General features: G+C 30.4%; 2 protein-coding genes across 2 annotated transcripts; one reads left to right on the top strand and one right to left on the bottom strand.

Annotated features, from left to right (window-relative positions):
* Positions 1–3,287: 3,287 nt before the first annotated feature.
* PSAE-1 (Photosystem I reaction centre subunit IV / PsaE protein) lies at positions 3,288–5,003 on the top strand. The gene is made up of 3 exons (XM_016327712.3): positions 3,288–3,872; positions 4,449–4,514; positions 4,734–5,003. Exons 1-3 carry the CDS (start codon positions 3,588–3,590, stop codon positions 4,836–4,838), a joined length of 456 nt encoding a protein of 151 aa, XP_016183198.1. The 5' UTR covers positions 3,288–3,587; the 3' UTR covers positions 4,839–5,003.
* A 1,974-nt stretch (positions 5,004–6,977) lies between these two features.
* LOC107625136 (LOW PSII ACCUMULATION-like protein) lies at positions 6,978–10,489 on the bottom strand. The gene is made up of 4 exons (XM_016327710.3): positions 9,887–10,489; positions 8,224–8,790; positions 8,083–8,133; positions 6,978–7,323 (listed from the first exon to the last, which is right to left on the bottom strand). Exons 1-4 carry the CDS (start codon positions 10,120–10,122, stop codon positions 7,182–7,184), a joined length of 996 nt encoding a protein of 331 aa, XP_016183196.1. The 5' UTR covers positions 10,123–10,489; the 3' UTR covers positions 6,978–7,181.
* Between the last annotated feature and the right edge of the window lie 2,901 nt (positions 10,490–13,390).

Genomic DNA, 13,390 nt, shown 5'->3' with positions numbered 1-13,390 from the left:
AAGTATTTCGTGACTTTTGAATTGTTCTGAGACTTGGTTGCTTTTGTTTATCTTCTCTCCAGGTATAATGCAATGATTTTAGAAGCGATGTCAACTCTAAAAGATGCTAAATCTGACCTGAATGTCATTGTTAACTTCATTGAGGTTAGATTATGAACTTATAGTAAGTAAATGTTATATATATTTGTGAGAAAAAGATTGAGCTGAGGAAACCCCATTTGAGTTTGGTTGGTAATGCGAAAACAGTTGTGGAGACTTTAAATAAGGAGATTAAGGATGATCCTTTTTGTTTGGCCAGGAACCACCCTTGGGTGGAAGCTATATGGAAGAAGTCTAAGGATAATGCGGCAAAGATGGAGAATTAGATTGCTAAGGATGTTCTGCCATTCAATTTCTTGACACCAATGAGGATAATAAGAATGCAATTCTTGGAGTCGGAAGCTGGCTCCAGTAATGGTGTCTGAGGGTGCAAATACCATGGATGTAGGTAGGGCTGTGTTGGCTCAGACAAAGCACATAACTAGGTTGGATGCAGGGACTTGGGGACCATAGGGGGTTGGCCTCGGTTATTACATTACGGCTGCAATGACTTGTCCCCATTGACTTGTTGTTGCAGAGGGGAATTTTGGATTCGGATTTAGTGCCATTGAAGTTAAGGTAGATACTGCTGAACCCATACTTATGTTTATCTATTTAATTTCCCTTCCATTGTGTTGTGTGGATTGATGCCCATATCTTTAGTTATATTTTCATCATCATATAATGGAATGGTTCTTATTTTAGTCTATACATGAAATTTTTACTACCATTGTTTTGAACTAGGATCTTCCATGAACTCTTTTATGTTTCTCTGTCCATAGCTAGTAGTTTTGTGATAGAGAGGATTACATAAGCTGGTGTAATTACTATGCGCCAACCTAAAATTCCAAATTCTGGACTGTTGTCTTATATGTCTTATCTTTTGTCAATACTTGAAAAAATATGCATTGCCTTATGTCTTATCTTTTTTTCAATCCAGACATTAGTTCAGTAATAGTTACCTATGGTAGTGATTGTTTTTAACAGTGGAGGGGTATATGGTGGTGACCGGAGAATCCCCGAAGAGATAAATAGACCTCACAAAGATGATCCTGCTCCGACTTCCTTTATTTCAAAAGTAGGCTACCATGCTTTGATTAAAGCTTTTGGTGGAAAAGACTATCTTATTGGGACACCTGATGTATTCAAGTCTGCTCTTTATTGTTAATCCATATGCTGGTTGTGGAAGGCTGCAACACAAGAACTAATTTCTAAATTATCTGTATAACACTAAAATTACGTTTTTTATGATTTTTGTTTTTAGATTTCAAATTTCAATAAGACAAATTACATAGCCTTGTAATCTTTTATGGTGTACTATGATATGATAAAAACACAAATTATATTCCATGAATCCACACAAATGTAAAATATTACATGATCATAATAAATACTTGAATTATGGAAACTGAATTTTATACTACTATTTTTGTTTCATTTTATCCATTCTTTTTTTTCTGTATGTTCTTAAGATAAGATAATTTGAAAGTGAAAAAAATAAAGAAAAGGTATTTTTAGTACAATTTGTATATAAATAAGCAAAAAAATGATAGTAACAAAATAAAAAGGATTATAGAAATATCTTTCATGTCGTAGAATCATTGAATAGGGATTATAGGAATATCTTTTATTGAATATTTATATTTTCATCGAATTTTCAATTAGGTCCCTATACTTTTTTTTCTTTTCAATTCGGTCCCTAAGGTTATACAAGTAATTTCACAATTTACTAACATTTTTTTGACGTTTAACGTTAACAAGGACTAAATTGAAAAAAAATATAATGTATAGGGACCCAATTGAAAAGGAAAAAAGTATAGGGACCTAATTGAAAATTCGGTAAAACCATAAGGACGTGCAGAGTAATTAAACCTAAGTTTTACTCAATTCTCTTTTAAATAAAAGATAGGTTGTCCTCCATGATAAATCTAATAATTATTGAATGAAATGAATTATATAATGAAGATGATTAATATTAACTCTTAATTTAACTTGAATTTTAACAACTAAATTAATTAATTATAGTAAAACCACTTGAACTTTATACTTACAAAATCACACAATTTTTATATCAACTCTATTAATAATTATGGAATTCACCCTTACTCAATTAACATCTTATCTGCTTTTTTATTTTAAATTTGTGATTTAGTCTTTTGATTTTTCTTTTCATTTGTTCTTTTTAGTTTTCTAATTTTTTTTTAGTATTGTTAGATCAATAGATCTAATTAATATATGTGTGGTTTTAAAATAAATTATAAAATTATAAAATAAGATATCTTTTTTAACTTTTAAATTTAAAATAACTTTGTTAGTATTCTTAAACTTCTTTGGCTACCTTTATTTTTGTGAGCAGGATAGAATATGATAATGAGACAGAAACAATAGAATAGAGCATTAAAAATTATTTTTTGTGTATTGTGTTTATATATAATGTACAAGACACTAATGTAATATTTAATATTATGTTTGAATACACATAGATAATACTAAAATATTATGCAAAATGACTAAAATAGACATATCTCTCATATCTTGCTCTTCTTCCCTTTGTCTTTCACTCCTTTCTGCCGCCTAACCCTTTGCTATATCTACTAAAGTTTGCTTATGCTAATTTAGTCTCTCTTGTTCGATTCAACATTCAAAATTTTCTGGGTATAATTTATTTTTGTGTTTCTTTAAATTTTTTTTTGCTTCTAAATTTTTTTTGTAAGTTGGAGATTTAATAGGCAGTGAATTTGGTCTTTTTATCTCAATTGAAAGAAGAAGATAAACACAATAAAAGATAAAAAAAACATAGAGAATAGAGTACTTCAATGTACTCTTTGAGTACCTTCTGAGAACCTATCTCTATGAGAAACTCTCTGAAGATGACGATGCAAAGAAGAAATTTAAATTAGGGTTAAAAATAAAGAGTAATTATCTATGAAAAAAATAAATTTTTTTATTAAAAATCTGTGTTTACTATCCTAAATTCCGTGTTTATCATTATTTTTTGTTTAAAATGGATACAAAAATAAAAAAAATTTATCTTATCCTAGAGATATTGTGTTTAATGTCTGTATTTCTCTATTTAAACATTTTTTAGATATTTACTATCTTTATCTTTATGTCCAGCCCACATAAATAAATGCAATCTTTATGACTTCATTAATAAACTAACTATTGCAAAATCCACCTTAAATATTTAGTTATTATTTTGTTATTGCGACTCCAACAGAGTAGAAGTAGGTACTAGGCATGCACTCAGTGAGTTGACTCAGTGGGTAGATGACCCTGATGAAATGGACGAGTTATAGAAACATTATCCAAAGGAATTGGATATGGTTACACAAGTGGCATGATCCTAGTGGAGGAAATCATTTTGACTCACGCTTCTGTGTGGATCAGATTCCAACCAAAATCTACCCTTCTTTCCGAGCCTCACAATATTATTTTTGTTTCCTTTGTCATCACACTCATCAACCATTACCACTGGAGAGATAGAAAGAAGAGAAAGAAAGAGAGTGATGGCTAGTTGCAACATGGCATCAGCTGCATCCGGATTTGTGCTGTCATCCGGAAAGACAATCTCTTCGTCTTCCTCTTCCAGGATCAGTTCCATGGTGATGTTCCCTTCAAAGTTCAACAACAACAAAAGTGGTTCTTTTAATAGGCTTGTTGTGAGGGCTGAAGATGAAGGTGCAGCTGCATCTGCTGCACCTGCAACGGCAACACCACCGGCTGAAGGTGAAGCTGCTGCTACTGCTCCAAAACCAAAGCCACCTCCAATTGGCCCCAAGAGAGGAACTAAGGTTAGATTTTAGTTAATTAGTTATAGTTTGTTAGGTAATTTAACATTTAATTTCCTTTTTTTGGTTACTCTTACTTTTTATTAAGTACTATAATAAAAATTACAAAAGTACATGAAAGATTATAGATTATCAAAAATACTACTTCTAAATTCAGTCGCCAAATGAATCATTATCTATTATTTTCAATATCTATTTTGTATTTAAGCGTACATACTTTGGTGGATAATTTCTGGTGTATATGTAGCGCAGTGTAAATTAATGTCAGTGTTAAAATCGTTGATATCCTATTCAATGATAACTTCTTTGTTAAAACTTGAGTGATCTGTACTGAAATTTTTTTATCTTTTTAAAGTTATGAAACTCTTCACATGACAAGCTATTTAGCATAGTGGGATTGATGTAACAATTTTAGTACATAATCTTAAGAGTTAAGACATTTAAGCTATTATGAATCCACTTGGATGTTTATTGATTTTTGTGGCTTTATTTGACATACGAGACTTTAATTTTTCACCAATCAATAATGTAGACTAATAATAACATGCGTCTACTCTTTGTTTGTACTCATCAAAACAGGTAAAGATTCTTAGGAAAGAATCATACTGGTACAAAGGCTATGGTTCAGTTGTTGCCGTTGATCAGGTAATTACTATAACTACTTCAAATTACACTCAAACTAACAATTAAAGCATGCTCGATTTGTATTTCTAACGAAATAAAAATTTAGTGACTGATATGATGATTAAGATTCGTTGACGATTAAAGTTTGACTAAATATTTTAGAGACTGAATTGAGTGTTATTCTGAACGAAAATGTAATAATGTTTGTTAATTTGGTTGATTTCTCTTTTTGTTGCGTAGGACCCCAAGACTCGCTATCCTGTTGTGGTTAGATTCAACAAAGTTAACTATGCAAATGTATCAACAAACAACTATGCATTGGATGAAATTGAGGAAGTTGCATGATTGCATTTTAAGTTTGTAATTTTGACAATCGTCATCATTCTATTGCAGCTATTAGCTTAAGATTTTTCCATGTCAAATGAAAAAAAAAAATCTGTATCATATCTTCTCTTATACCCATCACCTTCTGATCCTTATAAATTACATTCTGTGTGCAATTGCTCATAATTTGAACTTGTTTTAAATGAGTACATATGCACATTAGTTTACAATAGATAATGAGTGTCATAATCCATTTTAAATTATAATTTGTAAAACAAAAATGCTCACAAGATACGTACTGTCAAGACTTTGATTATCAGTTCACCATTAACAATTTGCAGAGACAATATTAAATTTAAAACTTTAGGTAAAGAAAAATAATTAGAGTGCTAAATTATCTTGCTATGTTTTAAGTTTAAATAAAATAAAAGAGTTTCGAATTTTCATTTTTATCTTTGTGATATTTTGAAAAAATTAAATATATGTTCGAGTTTTTGCCCATTTAAGAATTAGAAAAATAACTGAAATAATGAATTAGAACTCCTAATTATTATTCTTACATAAATTTTGTTGAGGCATTTAATATACTTTTCTTTTTTTTATTTCGATTATTATATTTACTCATTTAATCTTCTCTTAGATTTAGATGGTAAAAGTAAAGTATCCAAACTGACTTTTTTAATACACGTTGTTCCAAAATATTTTGAGTCATTCTACATCTGTAAAAACGTTTTTGCCTGCACTATCTTCAATCCTTTGTGACATGATGACTCACATCACGCATATAAATATTGTTTACTAATATTTTAGCAATTTTTCCAATTTTGAAATCTCGAATATCTTTTTGGTATCAATCTCAAAAATCACTTTAAAATTTAACTCATTTGTCTATTGCTAAAATAAAGTTTATTCGTAATTTATAATGATTATCATTCACTCTTGTTGATAGTCATCCCATAGACTATGATAAAAAGTTATCTTTTAAAATTGTAAAGAAAGTTCATAAGAGATATAAACACCTATTTCCTTCTCTTAATTCGTACCATGATTTCTCAATTTAAATAGGTTTGTTGGATTCTAATAGTTTTGTCAACCAAAATTTATTTTTTATGGGTGCAAAACTAATTTCGTTTTTATACTAATAGATTTGTCAGCATTCGTGAGTAAAAATAAAAAAAATAGTAATTTATTCTATTAGAAGTTATCTTTTATCATCATTACTAAATCTTTATTTTATATTTTTACTTTAATTCATTTATTTTCTTTTTTTTATCCTAGTACCAAGGGACAGTCCAAAAATATTAAGACCAATATTATATATAATATTAAAAAAATTAGATTATACTACATATACACTAAAATTAGCTACCAGTATAAAATACATATTAGAATACAAATTTACATTAAAAATAAATTAAATCACACATGTATTTATACACAAATACATTAGTGACTAATTTTAATGGCTGATTTTAGTGTACAAATAGTATTTTTCTAAAAAATTATACAAAAATTATATAATGTAAGATGTATTACAAAAATATATCAATATAAAATATATTTTAAAGTAAAAAAATATGTATGTACTTCTTACTAACAAAATAATCGATTCTTTGAATCATAAAATTCATTGATAATAAAATTTGTGTCAAATTTTTTAGCAATTTTTTTCACTATAATTAAAAAACAATTAATAAAAAATTCATTTATTTTATTTTTTGAGTTATTCTTCACAATAGTCATAGTCTCTCAATTGTAGCAGTTGAAACAAAGAAAATTAATATCAAATAAATTAAAAGGAACGGTCTCAAGAAAAAAATCCACTTTATAAGATTTAAAAATTTTTATTTGATTAAAAAATATTAATAATAATATATTTTTTAAAATTTTTTAATATTATTACTTACTTTGTAGATATTAAAAATCATATTAAATTAAATTAAACTTTTATTTATATTAAATTAAATATTAAATAAATTTTTAAAAAAATTAAATCATACTTAAAAACTTATTACTATTAACTCTTTTAAAAAAAAAAAAAAAACTTGGAAGAAGGAGGGGTAGAAGTGGAGGCCCTATGTCCGTCCCTGCTGGTACGGTAAAAGTCAAGATTTTGAGGGTGAGTAGAGAATATAGATGTCAAAAACAGTCAAGGAAAAATTGGAAAAAGTCGTGGAGATCAAATTTGTATGTCCACGTGTTCTGTGTAGGTGTTAACATTTGCGTAAGAAACAATTGATAAGATAAAGCTAAAATATAATATGTATATATCTATGGAGATCAAACTATAAAATTTTAACTGAACATCCCCTATAGAGGGGGAGAAACAGAATAAGAAAATAAGAAAATAAGAAAAAGTAACTTCTAAAGAACTCTACCATCCATGCCATCTAGTAAGCCAGTCCAGATACCCTTCACTGGTGGTAATTGCGCAACCAAAGCATTCCAAGGAGGATAACCGACGCCACTGCCGCGAACACGACCATCTAGGCGTAGAGATAGGTACCTGAACAATGAAAGAAACAAAGTTCTTATTGCAAAACTTTACTCTCAAACTCTGCATAACTTCACATTTCGAGTGAAATGGATTAAGAGTAGCAGCTAAAAGGGCATTGATGTGCAAGTTTCTATTGCTAAAAAGTTTGATGAGTAAAATAAAGTTCATTACAGTCTCTGGCTTTGTAAAGATAATTTATTTTAGTTCTTGACAGTTTAAAATGAGCATCGTAGTCCCAAAAATAGTACTATGTCATTCATGTTAGTTCTACGTTTTCGTTGATATATGCGTCACTTTAAATGACGGATATTATGACTACATGGGATGCTACAAGACACTTGTAGTACATATAGCATGTCACGTGTCACGTTGCAGGTAATATTTTTTTGGACTTTGTTAGCTAGACAATGATTTTTGTGAACAATGTGAACAATGAGTTCTAAAATTGGCCCAATAAAGTAAGAACACACTACACTCCTAAATTATCTACCTAAATTTTAATATTAGAATAACCATTCGCACACCTAGTAAATTGAACATCCGATATATCCATTGTTCACATTATTTAGTATTTTCATTGTCTACCTATACTTTTCCTATTTTTTAGGAGTCATTCTTAAGTGCTCGGGTAAATGAATTAAGGACTTATTCTTCAACTAATAAATTAGTATAAGAGTGAACATCTAAGAATTTTTCGATATCTAAAATGTTTATAGGTATATATGTCCACACACTAATCTAGGTAGTACTAACTACTAAGTTACTTACACTGGAGATTCGGATGATACACCTGCCAACTTCTTTTGTTCATTTAACCACCTATATATAACATGTGAAAATTTGTTAGAAAGAAACATAAAATGAAATTGAATTGCATATTTAGGGGAGTTTCTATCATTGTAAACATACTCAGACCACTCAGTGATGTAAACCGGAGCTAGCTGCCAGAGCCTCTTCCTTCTCTTGTTAAGCTCCTCATCACTCTCATCAAACTCCAAACAAAGCGAATTTCCATCTGTTACAAAAGGAACAACAAGCACTCCTCTGTCTATAAGACCTTCCGTGAATGGCAAGCTTCGCTTAAAAGACTCGGTTACAAATGATGCTGGTCCAGCGCAGATCACAAGACGAGCAATCCCTCTCAATGAGCTAACAGGTATGATCTTCTTGTCGTCCACGCGGAGCTTAAGGCTTGACAGGCTTTCCTCTCGCGAGAGGCGAGCCTCTTGAGCATTCTTTGCTTTGTTCTCTCTCAAGTACAAGAAAGCAAAGATAGACACTGCTCCAATGTCAATGCCAAGTCCCTTTAGGATGTCACCAACCTGGGATGCTCTTGAGGGGTTAGCCAATGCGCCGAGCAGTTGTGTGGCCGCTATGAATCCCCCAAGAGAACCGCTTGCAATGAAAGCAATGTAAAAGAACATCCTAACAGCGCGAAACGGAGACAGAACTTCGCTCCTTATCTTGGCTGTAGAGCTGAAGAACAAATATGATTAATGATGAAGCATCATGACTGGCAAATAGAACCTGATGAAAAACAAACATTGCATAAAGAGGAGATCACATAAGAAGCTTAAAACTAAAACACTTCATTCATTTGAAAAGATTTTTCCAACTGCAGAAAATAGTATTGTTAATTTGATATTTGATAATATGATATATCGTATTGATAATGACCTTTTTTTGGGGGGTGAATGATACACATACTTCACTCATCTTGCCTATTTTCTGTTGTTCCCAATCTTATTTGTTTCTCTTAACTCTCAATCCCAAATTATGGAGTTAAGCCTCAAAGTAGTTCTCAAATTGGATGCGTACACCAAAATAGTCATTGAGATCTGAGTTGTATCAATTACATTTCTGAGATTAGCAAAAATGCACTATGTTAATCCCTAACAGTTTGACAAATCTCTTGATGGAAAAGGGCCAAGGGACTAACAGAGGACTTTCGCCGATCCCAAGAACGTAACTAGTGTAATTGGAATCTCGGATATTATTTTAGTGCACACAACCAATAGTGATTCTACCATAATGAGAGCATGCCTCTATACTATTTGAGCACATAGGATCACCCACCGAAGTGCCCCTCACATTGGCGGCCATAATCAAACTCAGGAACTTGTGAGATTCGAGTCAGTTTCTTACCAACTACGTCAACCATCTTCAATTAATTTCAGATTTTGTTGTTACGGGTGATTGAAAAAGTCAGAACTTCAAAGCTTGAAAACCAATTCTCTTTTATATTTTGGGCAAACATTCAAAACATTCACACTCTATTGATAAAGGGAATACCTTCAATTAATCACAGCCCAAGGATCTCATTACATGAATTAAAAAGTTGAGGGATCCAACTAAATTACTGTTAGAAAAAACCTGTGTCTTAATTCCTTAATCAGCATTCCAAATTTCTAATTCAAACACCTCAAAGTGGCAATATACCTCGCCATTTAAATATTCTGAATAGTAAAATAAGAAAACAATAGCTTTTCACAAAAACAAAAGGGGTTGACACTTTCTGTTTGAAAATGGTAGCTTGCTGCAAGATTAAGTGCAAGAATAAAATAAAGGGTACCTGATTTCAGAAGAAGAAGGTTTATTAGCAGCAGAACAAACAATAGTGGCAATGGAAGTAGAAGCTCTTTGCTCTGAACAAGACAAAGTGTTTCCATAGCTAACACCTCTGCCACAAAACATAAACTTAGTATGGTTTTTGGTGCTGAAGATGAGATTATTCAAAGGTTGTGGTGTGAGAGAGAGACACAAAGTGTTGGTGTGAGTAGGAACCAGTGAACCGAACGCCAAAGCCATGGTTCGGTTCGAAAACTAAATGATTCTCAGTCTGCCATGTCCAATAATGTCAAAGGTTGCAAAATTGAACTGAACTGAACTAACTGATTCTGAGGTCACCCATCTCCTTATTTTGCATGATTCTTGTATTGCCACGCTTACCTCACCCACACTATTCATATTTATCTTATTTTGGGGAGAAACTCATTTCAATTTTCAACACATAAAAAAATTAGAGTATTGCGTTACGTGAAAGATTTTAGAATTGATAAAATGGACCCCAACAAAAACATCATAATTTGACGGTTTGACATTTTTGTCAAATATTTATTCATGATTATTAGAATCCAACTGCTAATCGAATTGATTAGATTGTTGGTGTTGGGTCACTTGTTTATTGATTTAACTGGTGAATTATAAATTAAATCGATCCATTTAATCATATATATATATATATATATATATATATATATATATATATATAGAGATATATATATTTAATTTTTATGACAAGCGTTTTGTTTTAGTTATTTATATATTACATTAGATATTATGTTAAAATTTTAATAACTCATTAATTACTTTATACTTGCTATATCCTTTAGCTTTAAGTATGTATAAAAAATAAAGCGAAGATCATATTTATAGAAATTGAAAATATTGTAACTAATAAAAAATATTTTTATTTTTTAAAATTTAAAATATAATTTTATTTTATTTATATAATATATTTAATAAAAAACATCACAACTCTTTGTTTTTAGGAAAATTCGGTTTTTGACCAGATTGATTGCTTAATTCATTCATTTAAATAATGATTCAATTCAAATTAAAAAGTCGAGTGATCGAATTTTTCGTTCAACCAATAGAATCGAACTAAGTCTGATAACTATATATTCACTAAATTTAATTGTTATCTTCAAAATATACTGTTCTAGCTTATAGTTGGTCAAAAATAAGCTTGAGCTCCTAAACTCTAATTAAGAAAAAAAAGTTCTCTAAAGTAAAAATTGGTAAAGTAATAAGGTGAATAATTATCATTATTGAATTTGTTAAATCCATTGTATATAAATGTCACTATTTTTAATTACAGAATAATTGTATATTTACATTTTTATTTTACCAACTTTTTCATCTTAAAAAAATTTGATCACTTTATATACTTACATGCTTGAAGCAAAAGAAAAAACATAATTGTATATATGGCCTTTTTAATTGTTTTTCAATTGTTACTTACTATAAATTAATTAATTAATTAATTAATTTCTTTATTTTAATTGTAAGAGTATCTACAAATCAATACCTGCCATGCCCAAATATTTTCAATGTCTATCTTATCCAATAGGCAGCATGGTAGCTAATTAATGTTAAATTCTCATGCCAAAATCATTCAATTCCCTATTTTGTTTTGAGCTTCCAACAATTATAAATATAAAAAACTCTTCCAATAATTGACTTAAAGCCAAAAACGAAAAAAAACCACATTAGTCATGGAAAGCAAGACAACAAACTTGCATGCTTCTTCAGTGAGCATTTATTTTATAACACTAGCACTCTTCTTATCCTTTGCCCCACCCACAATTTTCTGTGCTCCATTTCATTTGATAAAAAGAGAGAATATATTTCCGGAATTCATAAAGTGGCATGTATACATTATCAATGGGCTCAACAACAAGAACTTGATCACACATTGCAAGTCCAAAGAAGATAACATGGGAATCCAGAACATATCCCCAGGATCAAATATTAATTGGAGTTTTAGAACTGATTTCTTTCACTCAACACTATTTTGGTGTCATTTGAGCAAAGACAACAATAATAATGCTTCTTCTTCATCTGCTTCAATTGAGGTTTTCTGGTATGATGCTAGGCTTTTCAACAAGTGTGATTGGAAGAACTGCGTTTGGACTGCTAAGGATGATGGGATTTACCTTAAAGATTTGAGAGTAAACACCGAAGAATTGCATTATAGGTGGGATGATTGAAAAATTTTTCTTTTTTATTTTTGTATTTCACCTTTCTGTCCAGTAATTTTTCAATAATAAATCATGCTTTTGAAAAGTTTGTAGTGTGAATTTAAAAATACTCTTGTAAAAATTTTCAATTAGAAATTGTTTGTCTTTTAGAAATCCAAAAAGTGCTATTTTTGCTTCATGATGTTTTTCTTTGGTCAATCCAGTGAGAAAACAAGATGTGTTTGAAAGACACAATGATGTATCTATATCTTTGATTGAGTGTCTACTACAATTTGAGATTTTAGACTAGTTACGGAAACCACAAAAAAAAAAAAAATTTAATTAATAGTTATTGTGCATGAATAGCCAAAGCCAAGTTAAAGTTAATTTGCAGAAAATGATTTGTTTACGCTCGTGATTTGGTTCCGTAGTTCAAAAGTGTCTCAGAACATATTTAGATGGAAGTAAAATTGGAACGTTCCAATTAAATAACATCCAAGTATCTAATTTAAACTGCAGGAATGCTACACATACAATCCTTTTTGATAGTTAAATGACTTAAATCTAATTAAGTTGGCCTAAGTCCAACAAAAGCTAGTTTCGTTATCCAGCGCATGTGAACATGCTCTCACTCTCCACACACACGGCGTTTCAATGCACGCTCTTTGACTCCAACCTCTCTCTCCTAGGTTGAATCATCAACAACACCGAACAAAAAATCTCTCAACAAACCTCTTTGTGCTAGGTTTTAAATCATCAACAATAATACCGGACGAAAAAACTCTCAGCGAAGCTTTATGTGCATTTCTAAAACACGAAAAGACGAAGCATTATTGAAGGTAACTTGATTCTAAATGGTGCATTTCTACTTCTATGTAGTTGTAGTGTTTCTTATCTGATCTAAGTCATGTTGATGAGTCTTCTGGTGTCATCATTTCAAGTTTCGGTGATTTAGATTTAGTGTGATTCTTGTCATAGGCTTATATTTAGAGTCTCTATGTAGTTGTATTTTTTATGTGATTTTAGCTATGTTGATGAGCCTGCTGGTGTCATCATTTCTAATTTTTGGTATCATTTTGATTTAGATTTAGTGTGATTTTTGAGATAAGCTTGAATTTGGAGTCTCTATGTATACTACAAGAAAGAGAGAGAGTAGCAATCCATCCGGTGCCGAGATCGACAGAGATGCCATCGAATGTTTCCTTCCGGATCCTACTAATAAATCCTAATTTTGTGGTTTATCTTGTGTTAAATTTAGGGGATTTTATCAACTTATCTCACATTTATTCAATGAAATAGCATGATTTTTTAATTCTCCCTCATTTGTGCTTAAG

The sequence above is a fragment of the Arachis ipaensis genome, chromosome B2, assembly GCF_059453495.1.
Source record: "Arachis ipaensis isolate K30076 ecotype BB chromosome B2, ASM5945349v1, whole genome shotgun sequence".
Classification (NCBI taxonomy): Eukaryota; Viridiplantae; Streptophyta; class Magnoliopsida; order Fabales; family Fabaceae; genus Arachis; species Arachis ipaensis.
The sequence above is the reverse complement of the archived record's forward strand: the minus strand, read 5'-3'. Positions and strand labels throughout refer to the sequence as shown.

Bases quoted from the DNA above. Each gene is read 5' to 3' on its own strand.
- LOC107625136 (XM_016327710.3), bottom strand. From the start codon at position 10,122: ATGGCTTTGGCGTTCGGTTCACTGGTTCCTACTCACACCAACACTTTG. The intron at 8,791-9,886 runs GTACCCTTTATT...TTTGTTCTTCAG, and splicing joins CCTTCTTCTTCTGAAATCAG to CTCTACAGCCAAGATAAGGA. The intron at 7,324-8,082 runs GTAAGTAACTTA...TTCATTGTTCAG, and splicing joins GTATCATCCGAATCTCCAGT to GTACCTATCTCTACGCCTAG.
- PSAE-1 (XM_016327712.3), top strand. From the start codon at position 3,588: ATGGCTAGTTGCAACATGGCATCAGCTGCATCCGGATTTGTGCTGTCA. The intron at 3,873-4,448 runs GTTAGATTTTAG...TCATCAAAACAG, and splicing joins GCCCCAAGAGAGGAACTAAG to GTAAAGATTCTTAGGAAAGA. The intron at 4,515-4,733 runs GTAATTACTATA...TTTGTTGCGTAG, and splicing joins CAGTTGTTGCCGTTGATCAG to GACCCCAAGACTCGCTATCC.